The 27,768-nt window shown below is 42.4% G+C and overlaps 1 protein-coding gene across 3 annotated transcripts in view; it reads left to right on the top strand.

Moving 5' to 3' along the window:
- The first annotated feature begins 218 nt into the window (after window positions 1-218).
- The window catches only part of TPD52L1 (TPD52 like 1), a 97,283-nt gene continuing 69,733 nt past the window's right edge, over window positions 219-27,768 (top strand). For all 3 annotated transcript variants that reach the window (XM_046677297.1, XM_046677296.1, XM_046677295.1), the window contains exon 1: window positions 219-410. In XM_046677297.1, the coding sequence (XP_046533253.1) occupies window positions 392-410 (19 nt within the window). In that variant the 5' untranslated portion in view covers window positions 219-391. The remainder of the gene's footprint in view (window positions 411-27,768) is intronic.

Genomic DNA, 27,768 nt, shown 5'->3' with positions numbered 1-27,768 from the left:
CCCTCCTTCCTCTCTGCCAGGGCATTTGCGCCTATGGCCCACCTCAGGGCCTACTTCAGCTGGGTCAGGCAGCTCTTGGGTCCGAGCACGCACCCTGAGCCAGCAGTGGGCGCCCTCGGCCCGCTGCGCAGCGCGGCCGGCAGGTGGCGCCAGCGGTGACTCCTTCCCAGCTCGGTCTGGGCCAGGTGGACTGGAAGGGGCGGAGGGAACCAGAAGCGGCCAGTGGTGGCTGCCCCGCGGTTCCCCACCCCTTCCTCGCCGCGAGCGCCAGGCGCGCGCAGCAAGAGGGCGCGAGCGGCGGGCCAGCTGCGCTCTGAGCTCCGGCACCGCTGCCTGCGTGTCTGCGAAGCGCCAGGGCGTCCTCGCCACGCTCAGCCCGAAGTCGGCCACCATGGAGGCGCAGGCACAAGGTGAGTGGACGCCGACAGCCCTGAGGGTCAGGTCCTGGCGCGCGCCTAAAGGCGCTTTTCCTGCATCACCTAACTTTGCTCTCGGACACAGCGGATCGGTGCCATCTCCACGCGTCCGCAACTCTGCTCCTACCCGCGCCGGGGGGGTAATTCCTGCTCCCCAAACTCAGGATTTGCGGCGGGGCTGGGGGCCAGTGAGGGAGAGGTCTCTTCGCAGGAAATGCGCCCACGGAGCGCTCTACCGTTTTCCCCAACCAGTCGACCCCGCTTCCCGAACCTCGCGGGTGCCCAAAGGACCTGTTGTGCAGCGTCGCGAATCCGCGCTCCGTTCCCTTTCCCTCGGGGGAGCCAGGAGGGAGCGGGGCTTCGCGTCCTGCAGCTCCCAAGTTCGAGGAAGAGCGCGGCGCGCGCCCAGGTGGCTCTGCGGAGACCTGGGTCTCCCGGCTGCGCGAGGGGCTTGCGGCGCGGGGACCGCCTCCCGAGGCGAGGGGAGCGTCACCGCCCGCAGATCTCCAGCAGCCCAGCGCCGGCGTCCCGGTTTCCCACGGCCGGGGAGCGACCTCTGCCCCCCGGGCGCGCGGGGCCTCCGGCCGCGTTCTGGCCGCCGGGCTCCCCGCTCCCGGGGGCCTCCCGCTGGAGGAGCCCGCGACGGCTTTATGAAGGGCGGCCTCCTATCTGGGGTCCCCCTCGGACCAGGGTTAGGGAATCCCGAAGAATCGTGCTAGAATGGGAGTAAAGGGGCTGTGGAAGGGAGCAGAGGTGGGCGGATGCGGAGCACGAGGCGGGGAGGTACGACCCTGACTCTCGAGTCTATCTTGGGAGCAACGCCAAGGAGGCAAGGGTCGCCGAGTTCAGCCTTTTTCAGCTTTTAAAACAATTATCACCACCTTTCTTCTACACTGTAGGAAATTCTGTGATGGCTTTTTATATCAATAGAAGCCCATTAAAAAAAAAAAGGAGCAAGAGGTTCCATGACCCTATGCGCTCGCCCTCTGCGGGCAGAAGCGTCCTGAATGAGCGCCGTTTGGCAGGTGCCGGGGCCTGGAGCCACCCAACAGATTTGCTGCCAGGATTACAGTTGTCTGAACAGCGCGAACTGTCCTCGTTGGTTCCATCAGCCAAGATCCTACTCATAAAGCTGCCGTTTCCAGCTTCCAGTATTTTTTCCCCCCATTATCTAATAGGAAAGAAGAATTCAGCCAAAGGTGGGGGCAAGCTTGATTTTGAGTTGGTCAAATTGAAAAGCAGAGGTCGGCTTGGAGGCCTTCCCTCCTGAACCGAAACAGGTGGGAACAACACTGGAGCTTTCCAACCTGACTTGCAGCTTAGAGTTGTTTGTCGAGTCTTAGATACTGGCTCTGTCCAGTTCCAGACCAACCAAATTGGAATCTCTGGGGTCTGGGCGTGGGTGTATTTGAAGGCTTCCCAGGTGCTTCTCTTATTCAGTGAGGTTGGAGAGAAGCCACAGCAGGTAGGAAATTTTCATCCCAATTCTGAAGACATCTGAAATACGGATTGGAGCCTCTGGGGTCTTTGGTGAGCTTTACTGGTTTGCTTTACTTGCGAGATTTACTTAAAATGTTCCAGTGCTTTCCTTTGCCAAGCACGTGCTTGGAGGAGCAATCGCAGACTTGATTTCTGCTTCATGAAATTAACAGTAGAAGAGAGAGACATTAGTTTGATACTTATTTGATTAAAAAAAAATTGCAGGCGTGTTACTGCTATGAAAGAGGCCCGCATAGTGCGATGAGAGCCTGAAGAACTTGAGGCCAAATAGGTGGTAATCCACAAAGCGAAGATTGTTTACTGTGCCCCTGTTTCCCTTCTTCGTGCTTTACGTGTGTTGACTCATTTCTTCTTTACAACAGTTCCATAACGTGGGTAGCGTTCTTATTCTCGTTCCACAGAGAGGAAACAGTCACAGAATGTAAATTCCTCGTGACATCAAGTAGGTAATGAGTAGCAGAGTTGATGCTTTGAGCGCCCCGTTCCCACTCAAAACCTGCCACTTTCAAGGGGAAGGTAAAACGTGGGTCCCCACCTGCCTGTCCCTGCCCCCTCTGCCACTCTTCCCCACCGTCTGCTCATGGCTGGGTGGAACCTGAGCTCTGGGGGAAGGACAAGTTAAAAGGCAAATGCATTGTCCTAGGGGGACTTGATTTAGGGTGACGGTCAGCCAGGAGGAGAAAAATGCATAGACTTAAATCCTTAGGAAGAAAAGTCAAATGAACTTGGATTGGATGTGAAGGAGGGCGGGTCAAGGCTGACCCAAGTTTACCCTTCTCCAGCCCGATGGATGATATTTGCATCTTAAATCCTCATTTTCCTGCGACTCTTAAGTTCTTCATTTTTCAGATTTCTTCTTTTTTTTCCTGTCATTTAAGCAACCGACATATTAAATTCTTTAAGACTAAAACTTTTTAATAAAACTTGGCTGTATTGTGCTAAGCAAAATAAGTCAGACAGAGAAGGTCAAATACTGTATGTTTTTATTCATAAGAGGAATATAAAAACAACGATGAACAAACAAGGAGACCTAGAGACTGGATTGGTGGTTTCCAGTGGGGAGGTGGGGAGACAGGAGGGCGAAACGGGTGACTGGGCATGTGTGTACGGTGATGTATGGTAATTAGTCTTTGGGTGGTGAACGTGGTGTAGTCTACACAGAAATCAAAAAAGAATGATGTACACATTTATATAATGTTAGAAACCAGTATTACCTCAATTAAAAAACCAATAAAACTTTTTACAAAATGTTTATAGTTTATATTAAAGGGAAAAATCTTCTTTCTATCTGGCACATTTTTCTGGCTAAATAAATTGGCTCTTAGATTCTAAGAGCCCTATGTTTTCCTAAGTGCAACTTTCTACCATGGGCGCAGTTTATTTTAGAATTATCTAGAATGGAGATGGCTTATCTTTCTGCCTCTTGATCTAGAGACAGTGGAGATGAGTGAGGTTAAGCAGGCAGCGGCTGCTGAGATGTCCCCTTGTCCTGTCCAGGAGACCACCCAGGTGCTCTGGACACTATTGGCATATATAGTTCAATAAACGGAGCAGCGGGTGCTAGGAACTTTTCTGTAAGTAAAATTCTGCAAATATAATATTTGACTTTATGAAAGAACAGATTACTTCTAGCAAGACAAGGCATTCTGGGAAGTTCGTAGAATGGAAAACGCAGAAGTGGGATTATGAGCAGAGTGATTCAAGGAGGCGGGCTGGAGAAAGTGTGAAATGAGAGGCCCACCGGAGGCTCACGTTCCCAGTGGCTTTCCTGGTATGAGAGAATTTTGCTTGCATATAATTGATATATTAGAGAGGGAATGTGGTTAGGAATGTAGCATTTTCCCGAAACATATGGCAGTCCTTTAAAAGAGAAAGTTCCTGATCGCTTTAAACGACCTTTCAATACTTCATTATTCTAGGAAATAACTTTGTTTTTGTCTTTCTCAATGTCTTTAATGTTAAAAGGAAAGTTTTCTTTCCACTTAACACTTGTATATATAGATTAATAACTGTATTAGTCTCCTATGACTGCTGTAAAAAATCACTACAAATTTGGTGGCTTACAACAACAGAAATGTATTCTCTCACAGTTCTGGAGGCCAGAAGTCCTAAATCACTCTCACTGGACCAAAATCTAGATGTCTACAGGGCATCGCTCCCGGTGGAAGCACTAAGAAAGAACCCATTCCTTACCTCCTCCGGCTTCTGCTGGCTGCTGGCGATCTTTGGCCGCATCACTCCCATGTGGTCAGTCTCTGTGCTGACGCTGCCTTGCCTGCTGCCTTGCCTTCTGCCTGTGTCAAATCTCCCTCTGCCTCCAATTTATAAGGACACCTGTGATTTCACTTAGGCCCACCTGGGTAACCCAAGATAATCTCCCCATCCCAGGACCCTTAACTTAATCACATCTGCATGACCCTTTTCCTGTAAGGTAACATTTACAGCTTCTAAGGATTGGGACCTCATCTTTGGGAGACATTATTACAGTAACCATTTTTTATATTTGAACATTGTACTCAAGAAGATGCTCAGAAGTGCATGAATGACATAAAATAATAAATGTCAGATTAATCCTACCTTTTCGCAAATTCCATTCAAGTGAAAATGTCATATGTACCTGACATCATGCTTTGCTCACAGGACATTTATGTACCCTCATATTGTTCCAGGAAGACTTCTGGCAGTTTATATGAGTCTATAAAACCCTGCAAGACAATGTAAATTAGAAATAGGTGAAAGAAAATAAATAAGAACAAGAAAAGAAAATGAAGCAAGGAATGAAGCTCTTGAAAAATGAAGACAGTTATATCCTTTTCATTAATATTGCGTGGAAAATAAATTCTTGCTTTGTAAACAAAGTGTGTTATTTTGTTATGAAACAATAAAGTAATCCCTCCTTCCCCTGTCTAATAGCAGCAGCACGAGTCTCCTATATTGTAGGGATCAGATTACCCACGGAAAAAATTTATTTTGTATATTTCAGGCAATATAATCATAAACCCCCAAATATGGGAGCTAGATGTTGTACATTTTGATTTATGATTTTTAAAAATATTATTATGAGTATTCTTACTGTCTTCAAAGCTACTTCCTAGTTTTATTTTCTTTCTAAATGAAAGTTTTGAAGTAGGTCGTGATGTGCGTTAGATGAAGTCAATCATTTGCAGCAAATCTTACACTGTTGTTGCAATTCAAATTCTTCTAAAATCTAATTGTACAAATGACAGATATTATCGGATATTGGAACCTCTTCTGAATTGCCTTCCCTAACATACACCTTATTTTCTTAATACTCTGGGTAGGCAGAATTTAAGAAGTTGTTTCAAAAAACTTAATAGCAGGAGAGTCCATTTTTGTGGCCTAGGATAAGATTTGGTACTTAGTGAGATACCATAAATAATAAACAAGTACTTCAGCAAATATTGGTTTGTTAAATATTTCAACAAATAGTTATTGATTATTGCAGTCATAGCAAATATTCGACAAGCACTTACTTATGAGAGGCAGCGGGGGGTAGTGGCTAAGATTCCAGAATCAAGGCAAACTGCCTGAATTTTAATCCTGCCATTGTCACTTCCCATTAATACGACCTGGAACAGGTTACTTGGGGCTTGGTTTCCTCATCTGTAAAGCGAGGATAATAATAACGTCTATGGCGTAGGATCGTAACAAGGATGTAAGGACTTAATACAAGCCAAGTGCTTAAAACAGTTCCGAGCACGTGGTCAGGACTCTGTAAATGTTTGCTGTTGCTTTTAGTGGCATATACCAAGAACTTTCCATGTGTTATCCTATTGAATCCTTATAATAACACCGTAAGATAGATACTGTTACTTTTAACTCATTTTATAGGCAGAGAAACTGAAGGCGAGGAAGGCAGGGTTCAGCTCCGTGTCCATCTGAGTCCTGAGTATGAGCTTCTCCATTGTACTACACTGTCCCTCTGTGTGTGCTGGGCAACACATACCAACAGGAAGCAGAGATGAATTTGACGTGGGTCATCTTTCCAGGGAGGGCAGCAAAGAAGAGTCATCCCTAGGGGTAACGCACATGGAACTGATGAAATGACGTTTCCGTCTCAATGGGATTTTTGGAGTACTAGAGTGCTAATTAGAACTAACTCACGTTGATGGTCATAATAACAATAATATTTTAGTGGTTTTTTTCAATGCCAGATACCATGTTATGCACTTAAAAAAAATCGTGTTATTTAATGAATACAACAGAGTCACAAGGAAGGTAGTGTTATTCTCGTTTTACTGATGAGGACACTGAATGGCAGAGTGGTTACACAGCTTTCTCCAACTCATGCAGCTTGGACGTGTTGGAGCCCGGATTTGAAATCAGAGAGTTTGACTTCATATCTTGGGATTTCAATTACTATTCTATATCATCTCCTGAAACTGGCATGCATACGTGGTCAGTGTGCAAAGTTACAAAGAATAGATTTTACTTTATATTCTATATGGTCAAGGGGTTTTAAAAGGGCAGGATTTAATTGTACTGTCCATCTCACATATGGGCAGGGTCTTGATCTGAATATGATCCAGAATTCCTAAGGTCTGCAAGAATAAGCCCCATAATATGGCAAGTTGGGGAGTGGGTGCTCATATAATCAACAGCTTGCTGTTTTAGCTATGTTTTCGAGATGAAGAATTCTGTAGAATTCATAGGATATGTAATTCTTAGAACTGGTGTAGAACCTTATTACTAGCCATGAGAAAAAGCCAGTTAAAACGTGGAATGGTTCAGATATATTATTCCACTCGGTGTTCATCCATGTCCACTAATCTCAGGACTTGCAAATAAATGAAAGGCATAGGATCTGCGTGCTTGTTTCCGGAAAGTAGGATCTGTACTCTTTAGATGCTGTCTGAAAGGACTAATCTCAATGAGGACCCGAAAAAGAAAGATTTTTATAGTCTCATGAGTGATATAATTACTTGTTTCTACGAATATGTTATATTTATTTAACCATCTCCCAAGCATGTTAGCACAATACCTACTTTAAGAAGGTACCTAGTGGGAAAAATGAATAGTCAGAGGATTTGTCCTTAAGCTGCTGTAGCATCTCTGTGTTAGATTTTTATGGTCTAACGTGGCAAGTGAACAACAGGGCTTCAGCCTCGGTTATCAGCCTGGCTTGCTCTCCATACATGTGGACATTCACCCTTCTGGACTGTCCCCAGGAACACCTTGAAGCCATCTGTTAAATTTACTGGGTTAGGATGCATTTAAGAACACATAAAGATGACCCCAAATTATGGATTTTCAAACCTGTCATTCTGCTTTTCATTGAACGTTTAAGTGTATAATTTATTTAAAATGTATGCATCAAATTAAGAATCATCATTAACGTGCTAGGGAAGGCAGCAGAACATTTTAATGAATTTGAGTTGGCTAAAAGAAAGCTTTGGGTCCTACAAGAAAGATGAATTTTAAATAGTTTCTCACAATGTGAGTCATTCATAAATACTGCATTTTGATGGAGAGGAAGCAAAATTCCCAGAATAAAACCACAAATCTCCAAGAATACCCCATCATCACTAAGATATTGCTTTTTTTCTCAAAAGACAAAAATCTGGCACTTTGCTGTTTGTGCTGTAGCCAGATAATGTACGATGCCGGGGAAATGTGTGTGTATGTTACACCTCATCCCCAGTTACCTGTGGTTATTTGTACTTTACACAAATTACATTTTCCCTGATGTATATCTGAAACATAGAATCCTCCAGCCCCTTGGCAGTTGCAAACTGCATTTTTCTTATAATTAGACATTTCTTTTGTCAGTCAATAGCAAGAGTGACTTGTCAAGAATCCTAGAAGCAGATCATTCAAAATATGCTTGATTTTGATTCATTCAAAAGAAAAAGACAAATTGGGATGGGGGTGGTAGGAGGGGATCTCTTCAAATCTCTCAATTTCAGAGTCTTTGGCTGTTGTATTTTTTTTTTCCCACAGATATTTCCCCCTGTCCATGAATGAGCCGAGAGTAGCAATAATGAGAACTGAAAAGAAAATTGTCTATAAATATTTTCCAACATTTTGGCTTCCAAAATGGATTCATTTCTACATGAAGACATCATGGAAAGACAGTTTCACTTACTGAACAGTTAGGACAGGCCAGGAGGAAACTGAAGTGTTTGGACCCTGTTTTTCCTCTTTAGATACCCCAGGGCTCCTACTGGAAGTTTCAAGATATTTGTGCTTCCTGCACAGTTTCTTTCAAGTGATTGGAAGCTGCTTGTAACCACTCTCTACTTTCTTGTATTTTCCCCAATCCCCGAAGGGCATTACTGGCGAGGAAAATATCTACTTACTGTGGGCCTACTGTGTACCAGACATGGTTCCAATTACTCATGAGCCGCTGCATCAGTTGCCACAGCCTGCTCTCCATGACGCTGCCCCTGAAAGAAGGAAGCAGGCTCTGGGGATAAGGACTTCCACTTTTTCATGGTGACAGTTTAGAGGATGTATAGACATAAGAACACACATTCAGTAATTTTTTGAAATATGATCTTGCTGTTTGAAAAAATCTGCAATATGCACGCAGAAGACGTGAGGGGAGCATCCAGCAGCCAGAAAGTAGGTGGTTACTTCGTGGCACTGCTTAACACATGCACGTTACAGGTTCTCTTGCGTACAGGAGAAGAGCCTGGCCCCATCATTCCAGAAGTGGTTTTGGCATCCACAAAAGAGGGAGGACAGCCCTTGTACTTACAAATAAATAATCTAATATATTTGAAAAGCATATCTTGTACAGTCAGGCACCGCATAGTGACTTTTCGGTCAACGGCAGACTGCATCTATGACGGTGGTCCCGTAAGATTAGTGCCATACAGCCTAGGTGTGTGTAGTAGGCTCTACCATCTATGTGTAAGTACACTCTGTGATGTTTGCACAATGGTGAAATCCTTAGCAATGCATTTCTCAGAATGGATTCCCATCATTAAGGAATGCATGATGGTATTGGGAGGAAAAAAAAGGAGGTGGGCTGAGTAATAGTAAACAGAGGTAAAACCTACATCTGAAAAAAGATTCAGCTATTCATTTGAAAAGAATTCAAGTCACAATATCCCTCCCCTCGCCATTGACTTAAATTCTTTTGACTATGTTTTGGGGTGTGACTTCCTTCATTAAGAGATCCGGGCAAATAGAAGATCAGTGGTATCGAGCACTAGCATTTTATATCCTGCCATCCCAAATCTTACAATTAGAGATGAATATAATTTTTTATGACCTTTGCTAATGGGGGGCACAACCCCATTTATATAATTTAGCTTCATCCCACATTTTGTGTACTTACAGTTAAATATGCTGATTTCCAATGACCTGGGAATTCACAACCTATAAAAGTACAAAACCACCTCCCTGTGGAGATCTGACCTCGGGAAAAGAAAGAACCTGCCGCCAGTGTCTGTTTGAGTCGAGAGGGCCTCAGTGTCCTCTCCTCTCCTCTGCGGTGATGCCCCATGCCCACCTCTGCCCGCCTCTGCAGAGCTGGCCTCTGTCCTTCTCAGATTTTTGTCTGTTCTTCTTATCCCTTCCCCAAGACTGAGGAAAAATAAATATTTTGGATTAATGTAATGAGACCTGTTATATATGGTGGAGGTGTAATGGTCCCGTGTAATGGCTTTGAGATTGGGTTCCATTTGATTTGAGGAAAGAGAAAATTAGCTCTTCCTCTTTAAAAAAAAACATCCAGCGGTTAGTTCTCAGTCCTCATCTTATTAGCTGGCCTACCAGCATCACTTGGCACAGTTGCTCACCACCTCCTCTTTGGAGCTCTTGGTTCTCTTGGTTTCCAGGACACCGACCTCTCTTTTTTTCCCTTCTACCCAAGCCCTGCCTCAGTCTCCTTTGCTTGCCATCTGTACTCACTCTCTTGGTGAGCTCCTCATGACTCGTGCTTTTAAATTCCATCCATACCCCTACCACTCCCAAATTTATTTTCCCAACCTAAACCTGCCCCCCCCGCAACTTCAGATGGCCCACTTGATATGCCTGCATGAATGTCTAATAAACATCTTAAACTTAACATATCTAACATTGAACTTCTCATCTCCTTCCTACAAAATGCCCCTAGTTTTCCCAGAGTTATCCCCTCCTCAGTTAACGGCAACTCCATTTCAAATGCAAACGCCCCAAACCTATTCCCCCAAGAGGTTTTTGGTTTTTGATTTTCTCCCATCGAACCGCATTGCCAGGCTGTCACGCAATTTCTATTTTCAAAATACATCTAGAGTCGTGCACCTTCCCACCCCCTCTGCTGATACTGCCTTGGCCCAGGCCGCATTGTCTCTCACCAGGGTTCTGCACGAGTTTCCTCGCTCGTTTCCCTGCTTGGGCCCTGGTCTAACTTCAGTCTCTTCCCAACGTGGTAACTGAAGCAAATGATGCTCTCAGAACACATAGTATCATGCCACTCCTCGCTTCAGAACTCTACAGGAGCTCCTCATTTCACTCAGAACAAAGGGCAGAGTCCTTACAGTGGCCACAAGGGTGCTGCTGCGTGATCTGTCGTTCCTCACCATTGCTTCCCTGAGCCCAGCTCCTGATGCGCTCCCGGTTAGTTCCGTTTGCTTCCTCTTCAGAGCCTTTCAACTTACTAAGCCCGCTGCCTCAAACTCTTCCTCAGATAGCTGCCTCGCTTGCGTCCTCCTTGCTGGCCCGTGTTACCCTCACACCCGGCAACTGGAGCCCTGTCATCAGGAGACAGTTCTCCAAAGGTCTCTCAAGTTTCTGCACAACTGGTCTTCTGAGCAAAGGCCTGAACAGTTCATTTCCTCTGCCCTAGCTTTCCAAGGACGTTTGCATAGCAGGCAGCCCCGGAAGGTAGAGACTGTCTGCCTTAGGGGCAGCTTGATTTACTGTCCGGGATAATAAAGATCAGGTCTCCCTCTGGACCAGGTCTTGGGCAGATTTGCTGGCAACCCTTATATCACATTGTGGCTTCGTAAGCTCGGTGTTACTCTGTTGAAACACGCTGTGCTGTGTAAACAGGCAGCATCTGGCCCTCATCACGTCACCCTTTTGGAATTAGGGCTCCGAGAACTGGTGCAATGATGTTACTATGGCTACTGCTATTGCTGTGAGTAATTGTCTTTTTTCTGTGACCCAGGAGTCTTGTGTCTTCTGCCAGCATCCCTGAAACTGGCAAGCTAATTTGTTTGCTTGCAAGTAGGGCAAAATCTGACCCTTCACAATTTTTGACACCTATCCTAAGCCACTGACTTTAGAGGGCCCTGTTTTAGCCTTCTGTCTGAGCCTTGTCCTGAATGTGTAGTCTATAGGTCCACCTAGAACCTATGTTTCTTCTTTTAAACCGTACTGTGGATACATGGGACTCCAGAGTTCTCTACCGAAACAGCCCTCAGTGTGTCACCAGGCTTGCGTGTGCCTTCCATAGGCAGACCATGCTGCCAACATGTACATTCCTAATCCTGAGACACCGTTTCTGGGGGTGGCAGTGTGAGTGGGTCAGACATACAGGCTAGAGTATGATTCTCAAAGTGTGATCCCTTGACCAGCACCATCACCTTCACCTGGGAACTTGTTAGAAATGCAACTTCTTAAGTCCCATCGCAGACCTGGTGAATCAGAACCTTTGGGGGTGGGCTGTCTGTGTCTTAACAGACCCTCCGATGACTGATGCACACTCTCCGAGAATTCTGATGTGAACTCTCTGGGTGAGGTTGTCCACATACGCGTGCATGAAGCAGCACCTCCCCCCCCCCCCGAATGGTGCCGTGGGGGACGGGCCCTCAGGGGCCCCCCACCGATTCCTGACTTCTGGTATTCCTACCCTTGTATAATCCTTCCCCCTAGATTTCAGGCAGGACGTGTGACTTGCTTCTAACTAATGGAATGAGACATACTTGATGGGATGTTACTCCCTTGATGATGTTCTTTCAATAAGACTCTGTCTTAGCAGACTAGACGGAGACTCTCCTTGTGGGTTGATGAAGTGTAGGGGAGGAGGACATTTCCTCTCCCCAAATGTGGGTTTGTCTGGCCGGAGAACGAATTAAATTCACATGAGACAGAATAGCAAGAGAAAATTAAACAAAGCTTTATGAAGAACCATGGCCCGGGGCCTTTCTTCCCAAAGGAAGAAAGGGCACCGAAGAAGTGGGGTGCACATAGTGGTTATATACCCCCAAACGGGGTGTTTCACATGTGATTGAAATGCCCCTCCCACAACAGTCACAAGATTGCCCTGTCGGCACAGTGCCTGATGGACACAGCAGGTAGTGGTCGGCTATCTCGGTGGGCGTAGCAGGAGGCAAGTGGATTGTCTGGAGCTGGGCGTCACAGGTGAGCACAGCAATCAGTTCCTTCCCTAAGGAAAGATGCTTAATCCTTAAAGAAATGCCAAAGTTGGGAGGGGGAGGGAAGTCAGTTACAGGAGGTTACCAGAGAAGCACAATAAAATGCAGATTTAAGTCCTTGCCTTTGGCATTGATTAAGAGTTTCTAGAGAGAAGGTCATCTCCTTTCTTCTTCCTGGTACAGAGAGGGAGGCACCTTTTACAGATAGAGATTTACCTTACAGATGTAAATGTGTCCTAACAAAGGGCAAGTTCCATTCCTCAGAGCCTCCTTCCCTGTCCCAGTTTATCAAAAGCAATCAGCTTCAAATAATCCTGATGCCAAAGAGACATATCTTGGGGTGGCCAACCTCAGGTCCCCACAGAAGTAAGTAGCCATGTGGACAAGCCCACATGGCAAGGAACTTCCGGCAGCCTCTAGAGACGGTGGGTGTTTTCTAGCACCTGAGGAAGGCAGCAGAAACCTAGGGCTTTCAGTTCTCTAGCTGCCAAGAACCTGAGGGAGCCTTGAAGTGGACTGCCCCTGAGTCAGACCTCTGGATGAGAATGCATCCGCTGACGCCTTGACCTCAGCTTTGTGAGACCCTGAGAGAGGCTCCAGACCAGCTGTTTCTGACCCACAGAAACTCTGAGATAATGAATGTTTGTGGTTTTAAGCATCGAACTTTGTGGTAATTTGTGATCGAGCAGTGGACACCTAACACCGTGCAGGGTCTGTGTGGGACAGAGGGCCAGCTGTGTGCTCTGCAGATGTTGGCCATGGTCATCATGTCCTGGCCTCTCTGGATGAATGCTCACCTCGTCCCCTCGCCACACACACAGGAACACTTACTATTTCCCTTCTCTGCTTTTTGTCTTTTATTTTTAGCAGCTATTCTCCTCTCACATGCTATGTATTTTACCTAATTTGTTTTGTTCATTGTCTCTTCCCACCCGCCCTAAATGTAAGTTCCCTGAGGCTGAGATAGTTTACTGGGTGTGTCACGGCTTAATCTCCAACACCTGGAAGACAGCTTGACACCTCGTCGAGGTTCAGTCAATATTTATTAAATGAATGAAGTGAACTACGATCTTTGGGAAAGTCTGCTGCCTCCTTGTTAATGCGCCACTGAAATCGACAGGCTCTTCCTGCTGTCTCAGCTCAGTGTCAGGTATTGCATGAATGGGAAAAATAAATGTGAAGAAAATAATCGGAGCAAAATAGTCAAATAAAAACATGGGTTCTATTCCCTAGCCCTTCCCCCAGAAAAAGGACCAGTTGGCCCGGGGTTTGCTGTTCTTACAAGACCAGAGTCCGTCCACCCATATCCCCATGAATGTCACTCTGACTTTGTCAGCAAGTCTCTTCTTATTCCGTGGCTACCTAGCTGCTGTGTGTTGGTGTGGAGACATGAGCGCATGCTCTCAGGAGGAATCCAGAAGGAGGAAAGTGTCCACCCTCCCCATTGATCTGTGCCCCATTCTCCTCTCTTCCCTAATTGACAAAGCTGCACTGACTCAGTCATTTAGGCCAGAGGACTTTCCACTTCGAGTCAGGCACATGGTCCAAGGAAGGGTTTATAGAGGCCGTGGTTGTCCTCCCCAACATAAATCTAAATTTTTCTCCAGGTAGTTAGTAGTTTTCTGTTGTTTCTTGATGAAGCCCTTTTGGGAGGCAACATGATGTAGAGAGCGGGCACTGGCCTGGGAGCTAGGAGGCCTGGGTCCTGGCCTCTGCTTTGCCACCTTTTGTCACTTGCCTCTCAGGTCCTCTGTCTGCTCATGTCTTACCTGAGAGGGTTGGACCAGATCCCTTCGAGTCTTAACTAGCTCTTTCTTGAGAGGCTTACTCAAATTCTTTCATCACATGTTGCTTTAAAAAAATAATAAAATATATATATACACACGTATGTGTATATATGTATGTGGAACTTAGATTTAGGAGAGGTGGGAAGAGACAATGAACAAAACACATTAGGTAAAATATATAGCATATGAGAGGGAAATAGCTGCTAAAAAAAGGACAAAAAGCAGGGAAGGGAAATGGTGAGGGTCCCTGGGTGTGTGGTGGGGTTGGGGTGAGCTATAACACGTGTGTATGTATATATGTTAAGCTGTTGTCCCTTGAACTGGGTTTGCTTCCATTTCCATGTGGGAAGTTTGCAGCCAAGTTAGATATTTCCATTTTCTAATGTAATTCCTAAAATTTTATTCTAGGTGCTGCTGCTTCTCATTTAGAGAATGACTGTATACCCACGTAAGCGGTTTCTCCAGGCAGAAGAGATGACTGTGGTCATGTGAGGAGAAGTCAAAAGGAAGGAAATAGAAAGGTTCTGTCATAGGAAGGGACTCCAGCCTAGTGCTGGAGAGCATGGATGTTGTCACAAAGATTTGGATTCTTGTCCCAGTTCAGCCACTTCTTGGCTTTGTGACCTTTAACTTACTCAAGTCTCAGTTTGCTCGTCTACAAATGGTGAAAGTGGTGGCTGCCCGGCGAGTTTTGAGATGATTGACTGAGGCGATGCATGTGAAGTGCTTGTGACACTGCTTGGTTCTATTTTGGCAGCTAACAGGAAAGGAGAGATTCATTTCCTGATTTCTCATGAAGTGTGCATTGAGCGCCCCCTGTGCAGGGCCCTGTGCTGAGTGTTGGGGAAACAGTTGATTGAACCAAAGTCCTTTCTTCGTGAGCTTACCATCCTATTTTTGTTGTGGCAGTTGCATGTCAAGCTACTATCTTTAATGCATTCTTTTATCAGAAAATGTTTTGGATTTTGTATACCACCTACCACAAAGTTAAAAATAGCTTTCTGGAGCTAAGGAAAGATGAGTAAGTTGAAGATAGAAATAAATATATAAGTTGATGGAATTTGGACATCTGGCCCCCATGCAACGTTCTTTTCTGAAGCACAAATTTTACCTACTAGCGCACACTGAAATTTTGCTAACAGGAGGGTAAATATTTTGAACGTTTGCTCTTTTCATCTTTCTTTATTTACTTGAATGTAAGTTTAAAGGTGCACATAGCAGACGTACAAAGCAATGTTCATTGTTTGGGCACGTGTCGAGGATGAGCGGGTTGAATTTTTTGCTTACGTTTCCATTGCTTCTCTCATAATCATTTGACAAATCATCGGGGCTTGTCTTTTCAGTTAGCAGATCTTATTTCTGGTCTCTCGTGGCTGGGATGGTGATTATTACAGTGCAGCCTTGCTGAAGGATGGCAAAGCCAGTGGAGAAAGGTGTGTGTTCTGGATGGCAGGGCTGTGAGGATCCTGGTGTCTGTTGCTTAGCAGCGTGCTTGAGATTGCTGAGCGTTCTGAAATGCTTCTAATGACAAGTGCCGATTTCTGCTCTTGCTATTTTAGATGTTTCAAAAAATAAATAAGGCACAATGAAAACTTTTAGTATGTATGTGGATGCATACATACATGCATATATATATAAGTGACCCCATCGTGGTCTATCCCCTTCATTCTGCCTTGTTTTTCTTCATACCACTATGGCATTTTATATTACGCTTAATTATTTGTTTCTTTTTTCTCCCAACAAGCATTTAAGCTCCTTGGGGGCAGGGACTTTGACTGTTTTCTTTATTATCATGTTCCCAGTGTCTAGAAAATGATTGGTTCATAGAAAGTGCTCTGTAAATACATGTGGGGAACGTGATGAATGAATGATTCGTATTGAGTAGATAATATCATATATAACCCTGTTATAATGGGGAATGGACATTTCAGGTTTTATAAGAAATGAATAGTTTTTTAAAAATTTTATTGTAACTTCTCATTAGAGCTCCCCAAATTAAGAAGTGTGAGAGTGACAGTAGGAGTTCTCAGTACTCCTGCACTGTCAGAAAATGTCGTCCCCAGTGCTGAAATCCTGAAGATGATATTAAGCTTAGGAGGCGGGTATGTCAACATGAGAATACAAGTTGGGATAGAACTAAGCCACTCTTCTTAAGAAAAGGAGAGTGAGGAGGATATGGGGAGATTAAGGGGGAATATGGGAAGTGGGGAGGAAAGGACCCCTGGAGACTGAGCCCTGGAGGGAGACAGAGAAATAGAGCCAGAGAGAATGAGATGCCTGGAGGCCGAGGAGAGAAACGTAGGACAAGAGATGCTTCTAATGGTGTCTTCCCAGGAAATGCTATACACCATCTCCTACTTTCCCTGTAGTTTCTTTAGTAAATTCTGCATTGCTCATTTGAATTTTTTGTGGGAATCGAGTTTTGTTGTGGGACAGCTCAAAAGAAAAGAGGTCACTGGACACCTTTCTATTTTACAAAGAAATGGATAGTCAGTTTCTCCCAGTCTCCGTGAAACAAATATTGAGCAAATACCTAAACTCTCAGTGTGACGTGTGCAAGTGAACCGTGTGCTCTGGGTGCCCATGTTTCTGTCCTGGTGTGGAGGGTCCAGCGTGGTGGAGGAGGGGTGAGAGGGGGAAAGCCACAGCCCACCCCATGCAGAGTGGTCTGCCTGGGCAGCTGATGTTCAGTGCGGTTGAAAACCTGGATCAGCAACAGCTGCTGAAATTATTGTAACTGGACAGATGAAAGTCTCGTTTATAGAAAAGAAGCTACAATAATTTGGTGGCGTTCTCTTGTGCAATGTACATGTGCTGCTCTCCTTAGCTAGTTTATAGAGATTCATGAGAAAATACGTCCGTATTCTTGTGTTGCTTAAAAGAGTTATTTTGCATGCGGCAAGCAGTGACTGAACTAACCCTGAAAAAGGCTTATTTCCTTTCCTGAATGTGCCCCCTCCCCAAGTCCTCGCTGATGCCTGCTAGGGTTTGAATATTGATGAATATGCATCCATTCATCTCCAAATTTCACTGACTTTTCGATGGAGAGTATTTTTAGCTTTGGTGAGAATTTAGGGCAGAGGAAATCTCCTAGAGAAATATCAGGTTAGGTGGTATTCTTTCAGTTTCATAGACCTCAAGATGGATTCTGTAAGATGAATATTTGCGTCTTCATTAGCCTTACACTAGTAAAGTAGTGTAAGCTTGTTTTTAAGTAAGCTGCCAAGAAATTACTGTGTGATTTAAAAGCACATCCTTCTTGTAGAATCTAATCTTAATACAAATAGATATAATAATTTTGATAATCAGTTGTTTAGGTCCTATGTAAATACTATCCTTCTGCTATTAAACTCTCTCTAGCCTCCTAACAGATAATGTAAAGGCTGCTACTAATACATTAGCTTTTTGAGCATGAGATATCTTCTTCAACACATTAGTGAGGGGCTCTCTTGAGCAGACTTGATGGCTAGCTTACCACTGGACATTTTCCCTGACTCCCCATTTTCCAAACCCACTTTCTACTTTCCCATGTTAGAGCGTTGGCTCACATGGTTTTCTCTACTCCGAATGCTGTTTCTGCTCATTTTGACTTGTCAGATTCCACCCAGCTACTAATGAGCCCCTGATTTTCCCAGTGGAAGTAATCTCCCTCTTTTCTCAACTCCCACAGCATTTTGAATCTGTTTTATGTCCATAAGGAGCAGCATCATAATTTAGAGTTGGGAGGTACTTAATAAATGATCTCACACGATCTCCTTATTTGATAGATGTAAGCGCTCCAAGGTCAGGCCATTGACCTGGGCTGGTTTCTCCTAAGTGGGGGCACTGGGACAAGAACGGGGGTGTTCTGCCTGCCGGCCCTGTGGTCCTTTCTCTGCGACATCCAGCTTTCCACCTTCTGCAGCACATTGTGGTGATTCTTACCTATGTCCTGTGAAAAGACCATTTGGAGGTTTATTTTTAATTTAAAAGTTAACATTTTCTTCATTAAAGTCAGAGTCAGAAAACTTACACTTTTAAGTTCCGCTTGCAAATCTTATTCTATTCATAAAATTAGCAAATGTTAATATTTACTTTTAAAGGAACTTTGAATAATGTGATCGTCAAATAGTACGATATTAACTGATATACAAATTTAGCAGATGTACTCAATTTCGTATTTAAGTGCTTCAGTTTTCTAATTGACCGCCATTCCCAAGTACTTAAATCTAATAAATCTAAAAATTAAATATATAAATATAGTAAATCTAAGATTCTCTTAAATGTTCTAATATTACTTACAAATTTAGTAGGATTTCCACTTAAAACTCACATTTAAATGTTACATAATTAAACATTTAAAATTGTAATTACAAGCCTGATAATATCTCAATAGACCAAATTCTCTCAATCTTAATATAGAATACCAAACATCCAGATACCTCCCCACAAAAACACCAGTTATGGTTTTGGTTTTATTCATTTCTTCATTCACTCATTTCTTCAGTCAATAATTATTTATAATATCTATGTGCCAGGCACTCTTCTAGGCTCCAGAAAAATGCGAGCAAACAAAATAAAAATTCCTGCCCTCGGGAATTTCATATTCTAGCTAGGAGGCAAGTAGTAAACAACATGAAATAAAAGATGTTGTGTACTAGATGTTGGTAAATGCTAAGGAAAATGATAAATTGGCAAAGTGGGGATGTGAAATGTGGAGGTTGTGGATGATTCTATTTCTCTCTGGAATTGGTACTCTGCACAGACATTTTTCAGTGATCTGAGCTTCCTTTCCAGCAGAGGGAGGTGGCTTTCCGAGTACACTTGAGGTTGCACAAGGACCAGAGATTTGGGTCGGGAGGTTGCCTGGATGCCCACTGGTGACCCTGGTGAATAATCTGAACTTATAATTACTGTGTCCACAACTCCATGACTTCTAAAGGGAAACCTGCAGCCTCCACATTGCTTGATTGGGTTTTGTATTTTTCTGGCTCTTACAAAATGTGAATGTACTTTCCACCCAACTGTCAAGACCTTTGATATAACCCTGAATTCCTTCATATTCTTCAGACCACTCAGTCTTAACAGACATGCAGTATCTGACTGAATTCGGAGCATCCCTCATGTGTCCTGCAATTTGAACACAACTTCCTGTCACTTTCCTGATCAATTTTAGCTCTCCAGGAGACAGTGAAATTCGAGAGGAAAAACACTGTGCCTTGGCTCAGTTTTGTTTCTCATTCTTCATTGTGTTCCATAGATTACACCCAAGAGGATGCTTGGTATGTGATGTTTAAGGCAGCCCAGCGAGTCCAGAGCCAGCAGGTCATCCCCCTCAGCTGCCTGGTTGCAGGCAGCTGCTCAGAGACTGGACTCCCTCAGGTGTGAATAGGAATTATGATAATCCCCATGTGCCTCAAAGCACTTTGTGACTGAGAACCACTGCAGGAATGCTAGTTTTCCTTCATATTAATGGTTGAATTTTTATTTAAAAAATCGCTTAAAGCATTTCACAAGCAGGTGGTCCTTTTCCCTTTCTAGTTAGGCTTTACGATAATGTGAGTTGTACTATATACTGTTTTGTTTTTACAACGCTGATAATTTTATTGTACTTGCTATATATTTAAGGCACAAGTTCTTTTTCACAGGATGGCTTCAATGTAGCAGAATGATCTTTCATTTCTTTTTTTCCACTCTATGGTGCTAACTTAGTCTTATTTTCTATTCCTTCAATTTACCCACTCTGAATTCCACTGATCTTTTTAAGGATGAAATGCTGAGAAGGCTCTGATTTAAAGTGAGTCTCTTCTACTCTCATGCAGGATACTGTTGTTTGAGCATTCTAAGGAAAATTCGGAAATGGTTTGTAAGAAGGCTGTGTTGCTCTGGGGAGCAGCATCTTACGGCAATCTGGTTAAGAGAGGGTGTTGGAAAGCTGTTTCGACAAGGAAAGCCACTTTCTACCTGGAGTCTGAGTGCACCTCAATGCACCATGGGACAGGACTCTGATACCATCCTGACAGGACCTTTTCATCACCTTTAACCCATAACTCTGGTTTTTGCTGTTCTTCAGTTTGTGCTCTGTCTTGTGGGTAACTGTTATGCTCAGAGTCTTTGAGATTCTTCAGATGTCTCAGTTTCCTTTTGTCTCTTAAAATAACTGCTGCACAAACTCTAGTTTATTTCGATGTAATGGTTAGTTCATCAGATATGATGTTGTAAGCCGGTTCAACTCCTTTATGGAGTGAAGGCAGAAGGAAGGTAAGGAAGAAAGAGGAAGGCAGGCTTGTACTGTTAGGTTTTCAAAGACAAATTTATTTGAAAGTGAGTCTTTTCCCAGAATTACCTACCACTTGCTATGGTTAATTGGACACAGTTAGTGCCAAGCATGGTTTGCCACTTTTTTTAATTGAGCAAAATTTTTCTTTAACTTGAAGCTTCTGAAATTACGGACATATTAGAATTTGCAAATTTAAATTATGTTGTACATAAATTTTAAATTAATAAATAAAAATATATGATATATATATGTATGTATATTTTTTCAGCTGTTTCTTGATCAGAGAACATAAAGGAGAGTGTTAATTACCCCATTCTGGAGAATTCAGCTTACAATTGAAAACATGAAGTGGGACTGTTTACCATCTATATAAAACACTGCTCCCCGTCTTTCTAATGATACATTCAGGTATCAAGAATATTTTCTATTTACTTCTCAGAGTGCTTTTAAATAAAGAAACAGAATCACACCAGCTTCCTGCTCTGAGGACCCACAGAATTGCAGCTACATGACTTGCTATTACCATTTATATTTGCTGACTGCTTTTCAGTACATCTAATTGTGAGTGTTCACAGTGCCTTCTGGCGGTGTGAAGGAGGCTGCTGCCCTTGTGCAGATTACAAGGCTGGAACCAGAGGAGGGGAAAATGATGGCTTAAATTAATGTTAGAGGTTAAGTTCAAGCCTACCGTTTGTTTTTCTCTTTAAGATGTAGAAAGGTAAAGAATCTGATGGCAATGAACCAAGTACAGTCAACCCACCATAGTTGAAGGTTCCATATCCGAGAATTCAGCAAACTGCTGATGGAAAGCCCTGTGATGATTGTGTCTTTACTGAACATATACAGACTTTTTTTTTCTTCTCATTATTCCCTAAACAATACAGTGTAACAACTATTTACATAGTATTTATATTATACTAAGTATCATAAGTAATCTAGAGATGATTTAAATAGGGGAGATGTGCCTAGGTTACATGCAAATGCTGCACCGTTTTATATAAGGGACTCGAGCATCAGTGGATTTTGGTGTCTGTGGGGATCCTGGAACCAATCCGTCATGGATACCAAGAGATGATGTAATGAATGTGATGTCATTATTTATTTATACCCTGTAGTAATTAATTTGTAGCAATTAACAAGCAAACCTGATAATATGGGATCTAAGTGATCAGTATAAGTAACAAGGCCAAGACCAAAATTCAGGAAGACTAAGAGGTTAGAATATAAAATACTTCTTCAGGAGGATTAGGAATAACCAAGAGAACTAAATAACAGACCCACCTAAGAGACTGAAGAAACGTTTCAGCCAGGGTTCAACAAGGAGCTAAGGCAGCTGGGAAGTTCAGTGATAATGTGGAGGCAAACTAGCTATTTTATCTTATCGTGTCCATGCCATCTATTTTCTAGAGAACAAAGAGAGAGGAAGCCAAATCAAGACTTAACCAGCATTGTGGGATTTAAATATCAGACTAGATGAATTTGGGTGTCTTACGCTAGCACCAAGGACAGACCTAGCTAGAAGCATAGGCTATTTTGTGGTACTGTTTGTTTACTGACAAACATTTGGTGAACGTCTTCTGTGTGCTACACAATGTATGGATTTTGGGGACATAATCACGAACTAGAACGGATGCTAGAATGTGGCAGCACAGGTAGCTATGAACATCCAGGCCTTATTGGTTTGCCTCGGCATGGTGTGAGCCATAGATCTTTGGAGAATTTCTGTCTCCTCTCATGTTGTCAAAGGCCAGGATTTCCCAGGAGAACTGGAGTGAGTCGGTGTTGGATAGTGCACTGATTCCAGCGTTAAGGAGTCTCTAGGACATTTGGGAGATTCTGGGGCAGTTGAGTTTCATTTGGAAAGTTGACTTTGAACTGCCCCTCTCCTGGTGGCTCCTGTCTAGATCACCTCTTCAGGGCAGTTCTTATGGCAAGGCTGCCTCTAGGATGCTTCTGGCTGTAGGGAGGCACTACAGTGCTCCTCTGAAGCTGTACTTTCTAGAAACCAGTTAACCATAATGACCAAGAGTCCCTAGGAAGGCAGGTAGACAGAGCTGTTGAGTCACTGCCAGGGGCCTTTATTAAGCCAAAGTTTGTAAATGTGTGTTACTTGGCCGGGCATTGTACAAACCAATTTAAACAGCAACTGTGCCTTCTCAAACGCAGATGTACCAACATCAAAAGCACATAGAGGCACAGGGGAAGTATGTGAACAGTGAACAAATGCACAGTGCTGTGTCGCTTTTGACCATGTGTCAGCACAAGCTGCCTTTTTCAGGCATCGTGAGCTGAAGTCGTGAGCAAAGTGTTGTAGGAGTTGCATTTTTAGAGAGTGAGGTGGAGCGGCGTGGCTTCCTCTGTAATAGTCAGTCAGGAAGGGGTTGTTGAGGGGGTGGTTTTTGAGAGTTGGTTGAAGGTAGAAAGGGAGGGAACCTGCCATCTGGGTGTGTGATGATGTTCCAGGCGTTGGGTACAGCTTCTTAAAGTAGCCTCTGCTTTTAGAGTACAAGAAAGGACATGGAAGAAGAGGACATGAAATGAACTTGGCTGAGAACAGCTGAGGGAGTCAGAATGTTAGGAGCACTGGCTCGGCTGTCAGACATCATCATCCCTACGATTTCCTCACCTTGGCATCCTGAACCACTGCTAAGTAAGCATGACCATACAGGATCCCATTTAATCTGTTCCAAAACACAGCTACGTGGCTGGTGACAGTGTCCCCATTTCACAGATGAGTAAATGGAGGCCTAGAGACTTTAAGTAACTTGTGCACTGAGTACTCAAAAATTACTGTGTGTGTGTGTGTGTTTATATACCACATATGACTACACATATATGATGTGGGTATTAAAAGTGCAAGGAATATTATTTTTGAGTACTTCATACCAATCACTGTATTATAAACTATGAGGAGAGCCAAAAAGACAAATTCTTCTTTTCTGAGGAATTTCTAATAGAATCAGTCCTTATACAGTGAATAGAGATGAAAAGAATATTTGGAAAGCAGCATTAAAGGGCATGTAGAACTCTGAAGCATCTAGAAGGTTCAGGGTGGCTGCCTGGAACTACACAGGAGAACCTATTGGAAGCGTGAGCTTGGGGCCAGATTTTGTAGTTAGAAATGATAGGGTATCAATAGTTGAAAGAAGCATAGATCCATGAAGAGTGCCCAGTGAAGGGCCTTGAATGGAACACATACTGATGTTGATATTTCTCTATATGACTCCACTGGAAGACCTTAGCTAAGTTCCTTTAATAAAAACAATGAACAAAGCATCACTGGATTGAATGGGAATAAAATTGGAAAATATTAATAAAATCTGTGAAGGTGACTATAGAACAAAAAGACAGGGATCAAGTTTTAGCAGTCCTTTTTTTCTGCAAAACCCAATTCCTGGCAACTTGGTTGACTCTCAGATGTTGGTTAAATATAAATAAATAATGATAGTGATTGGGAATGTGTAACATAAGAGCTAAACAGGTAAAGAAGAGACATGTTGAAAGGAAAACTTTGTCTAAAACCAAAAGTACGAAATTATTATCTCAGTAAAATCTGAGAGTTCTATGGGGAGAAAGGGGGAGTATCATTCAGGGTCCAATTGCAGAGGACAGAACCCACTCATCCATTTTAAACAGGAAGGAATCTGTTACCGAGTCACGTTAAATGGCCCCAGAAGCATTATATGGCTGAAGTAGTAGACACTAAGTTTTCAGGAACAACTCTTAATGCTACTCCCCGGAACTGGGGCCCCATGTTCCTGCTGCCCTGGGTACTATTAAGAAGCAGTTGAGACCAGGAAGCTGCTCCCACCATTGGGGCCTGCCTTGTCACCAAGCTGCTGCTCCAGCCATTGGCTACAGAACTGTGCTGCACCTGCTTCTGTCTGCACCAGTAAGATGGACGAGTCACACCATGAGGTGAGGGGGGACACAGGGACCTTCTGACTGACCAAAACCAGAGTCACATGTGGCCCTTGACTCTGAGGACGTCAGCTTCTGGGACTTTGCAGTAGAGGCGGGCATATCCACGTGGGGAGGGACTCCAAGCTCTCGTCCTGTGGGGCAGGGGGAGCGGCAGTGTAGGAATAACCTATCTGGCAGGAAGAAATACTTGGTACTTTGTTTGGGATAAGATAGTGGACATTTGATTTTGTCTGATTACTAGTATTAGGCATTTAATTTTCAGATTTAAAAACAGATATTTGTGAAGGGAAGCTAATTGTGGAATTGAAAAGAGTAGTAGAGCTTTCAAATTAACAAGAGGAAAAAGGAATGAATAGAAGTTCTACCAAGCCAGCAAAATAGGAAAGAGAAAAAGAGGAGAAAACAATAAATTGTAAATATAAAATTAGAAAAACAATCAAGTATACTATTGTTACATTAAAATGTAAAAGAGGGGCCAGCCCAGTGGCGTAGTGAATTTTCTGTGCTCGACTTTGGCGGCCTGGGCTTCGTGGGTTTGGATACTGGGCACAGACCTACGCACTGCTCATCAAGACATGCTGTGGCAGCATCCCGCATACAAAGTAGAGGAAGATTGACACAGATTTTAGCTCAGCAACAATCTTCCTCAAGGAAAAGTGGAGGATTGGCAACAGCTGTTACCTCAGGGCCGATCTTCCTCACCAAAAAAATAAAAAAATAAGTAAAAGAGCTAAATACTCATATGTAAAGAGAGAGACTATTGGGATAAAAATAAAAACATAGATGAGAGTTGCTACAAGAAATATAGTTAAAAAAGAGGAGGATTGGTGGCAGATGTCAGCTTAGGGCTAATCTTCCTCAAAAAAAAAAAAATAAAAATAAGATATATTATAGAACTTTATATAGAACTTCATGTTCTTTTCCTAACTCCCTGGGTGCCATGAAACACTTAGAAAAAAGACTGAAGAATTTGGCCCAAAGAATAGCTTAAAAAATTCAGAGGGGCTTTTACAGACCACTTCCTTTAATCATTGTCCAACAACATTAGAAATAAATATTAAAATGTAACTCCAAATTTTTAACAACTTGGAAATTAAGAAACACACTTGGGCCAAAGGTAATATCAAAATGAAATTCTAAACTATCTGGAAAACAGTGAAAAGTGGAACACTCCAAAATCCATGAGACACAGAGTAACTACAAGTCATAAAAGTTAATAATTAAGAAACTAGAAAAAAAAATACACTAAAAGAATAGAGGGTTTTAAAAGATGATAGCAGAAATGAATGAAATTGAAAACAGCAACAATGAAAAGAGTAGAAAAGATAAGTAAATCCAAAAGTTAATTTTTGCAAAGACAGAAACCTCTTGTGAACCTATTTCCAGAAAAAAAGAGAGCAAAGTTAGAAATGTAAAAAAAAAAAAAAAAAAAAAAAACTAAAATATTGAAGAAATTTTAGAAGCTGGAGAATACCATGTGTAACTTTTTGGAAACTAAATTTTAAACCTAGAGCTGGGATCTGCAAACTTTTTCTATAAAGGGACATATAGTAAATATTTTAGGCTTTGCAAGTCATATGGTCTCTGTAACAGCTACTCTATTCTGTCACTGTAGCACAAAAGAAGCCATGGGCATTATAAAAACAAGGGGGCATGGCTATGATCCGATAAAACTTTATTTACAAAAGCAGGCAGATCACCAGATTTGACCTGCAAGCCATAGTTGGCTGACCTCTGAACCAGAGGAAGTATAGCAAAATATAAACTACCAAAATTGATCCAAGGAGAACTTAAAACTGCAATAGATAAATTATTAACTATATTCAATGTAAATCCATTTAAAGTCCCAACAAAGGTATTGTGGAGTTGGATAAAATACTCTTAGAGTACTTATAAAGAATAAATGTGTGAGATGAGACAAGGCACTATGATGAAGACAACTGGGTGGAGACGGGAGTTGCCTTAGGGACTATTAATATACATGGTAAAGTCACTCATCAAAACAGTATGGTATTGGCATCATAGATAAGTACCACAAAATGGAGTCCAGAATGGATCTTGGAATATACTAGAATTTAATATGTGCAATTCAGTGGGAAATATGCTTTATTTAATAACAAGTGCTAGTACAATTGACTATCTATCTGAAAAAAATAAAGTTTGACTCTTATTCTATGCCTTACAAAGTTAATTTTATATTAAAGTCTTTACTATAAAAAATGAAATAATGCAAATATTAAAAATGAGATGACTATGTACAATGTAATAACTGGGGAGACTCTTTCAACCAAGAAAGGAAACACAGAAAGTACAAAAGAAAAATACTGATAGACATTTTATCCTATATAAAATTTAAAAATATTTGCATGGCAAAAGATATTATCAAATTCAAGAGGCAAACAATATGTTGGAAAAAGAATTTCATCACATATAGCAGTTAATGGATTAATATTAATAAAATACAAAAAAACGAATCATTTGATATAGCAACAGAAAAATATGCAAATAATTTGAATGGACAATTTACAGAAAAGCATATCCAACAGCATATGAAAAGATGCTTAAATTAATTATTCTGGGGAAATGCAGATTTAAGTAATGATAAGATATTGTGTTATAGACCTTAGACAGGCAAAAAGTTGTAAGTGTGGTAACTCCCATTGCTGAGAAGGACGGAGAAAGAGAATACTTTCACTGTTGCTGGTGCAAGTGTGAATTGCTCCAGTCTTTTTGGAAAACAATCAGGCAGCATCTATTAAAATTTAAATTATTCTCTTGGAATTTTTTGAAACTAAAGCTACCTTGTGTAATGATACATGCACAAAGATATTCATTGCATCACTGAATGAATTCTCCATCCAGAAAAAAGTGAAATAAATACATGTTCATCAAAAGGGCACTTTAAATACATTCAATATTTGCTTATCATAATTCCACACTTAAAAGAATGAGTTATAGCTGTACCATTTGGCACATATGTTCATTATGAAGGGTTAGGTAAGAATAGCAAGACACAGAGGAGTAGATAAATATGCTGCCATTTTTGTCAAACAGTGGCAAAAAATTGTGTATGTATAATTATATACTGTATGTGCATATACACACATACATCCAAACATGCATTGCCAAAGAATAAAGGAAGTCTTGTGTTATCTTAAATCCAGAAACTGTCAGATGCTGAGGAGCAGAGTGTTTTAGCTGGCGGTTGGAGGGAGGAGTAAGGGGAGCAATTCACATTTAGGAATAATTAACAGAGATCTTGTTTTGGAAGTTTCTACTGAGAAGGTGGCTAGGTTTTATGGCATCATCAATTAAATAAGATATCTCGTAATTATCCAGGCATACTGCACATTCCACCAAAGCCTTCACAGCTGCTTAGGTTTCACAACAAGTTACCATAGCTGAGAAAACTAGTGACTCCAATGGAAATTTTACAGTGCCTCGTTCCTCTGTGAAGATATCTGCGTCATCAACTTGTTATCTAAGTGGAAAGGCACATTTTTATCCTTCAGTGGATCTATCATCTTCATGTGGTAGATGACGATTCTTAC

The sequence above is a fragment of the Equus quagga genome, chromosome 11 (genome assembly GCF_021613505.1).
Source record: "Equus quagga isolate Etosha38 chromosome 11, UCLA_HA_Equagga_1.0, whole genome shotgun sequence".
NCBI lineage: Eukaryota > Metazoa > Chordata > Mammalia > Perissodactyla > Equidae > Equus > Equus quagga.
The sequence above is the reverse complement of the archived record's forward strand: the minus strand, read 5'-3'. Positions and strand labels throughout refer to the sequence as shown.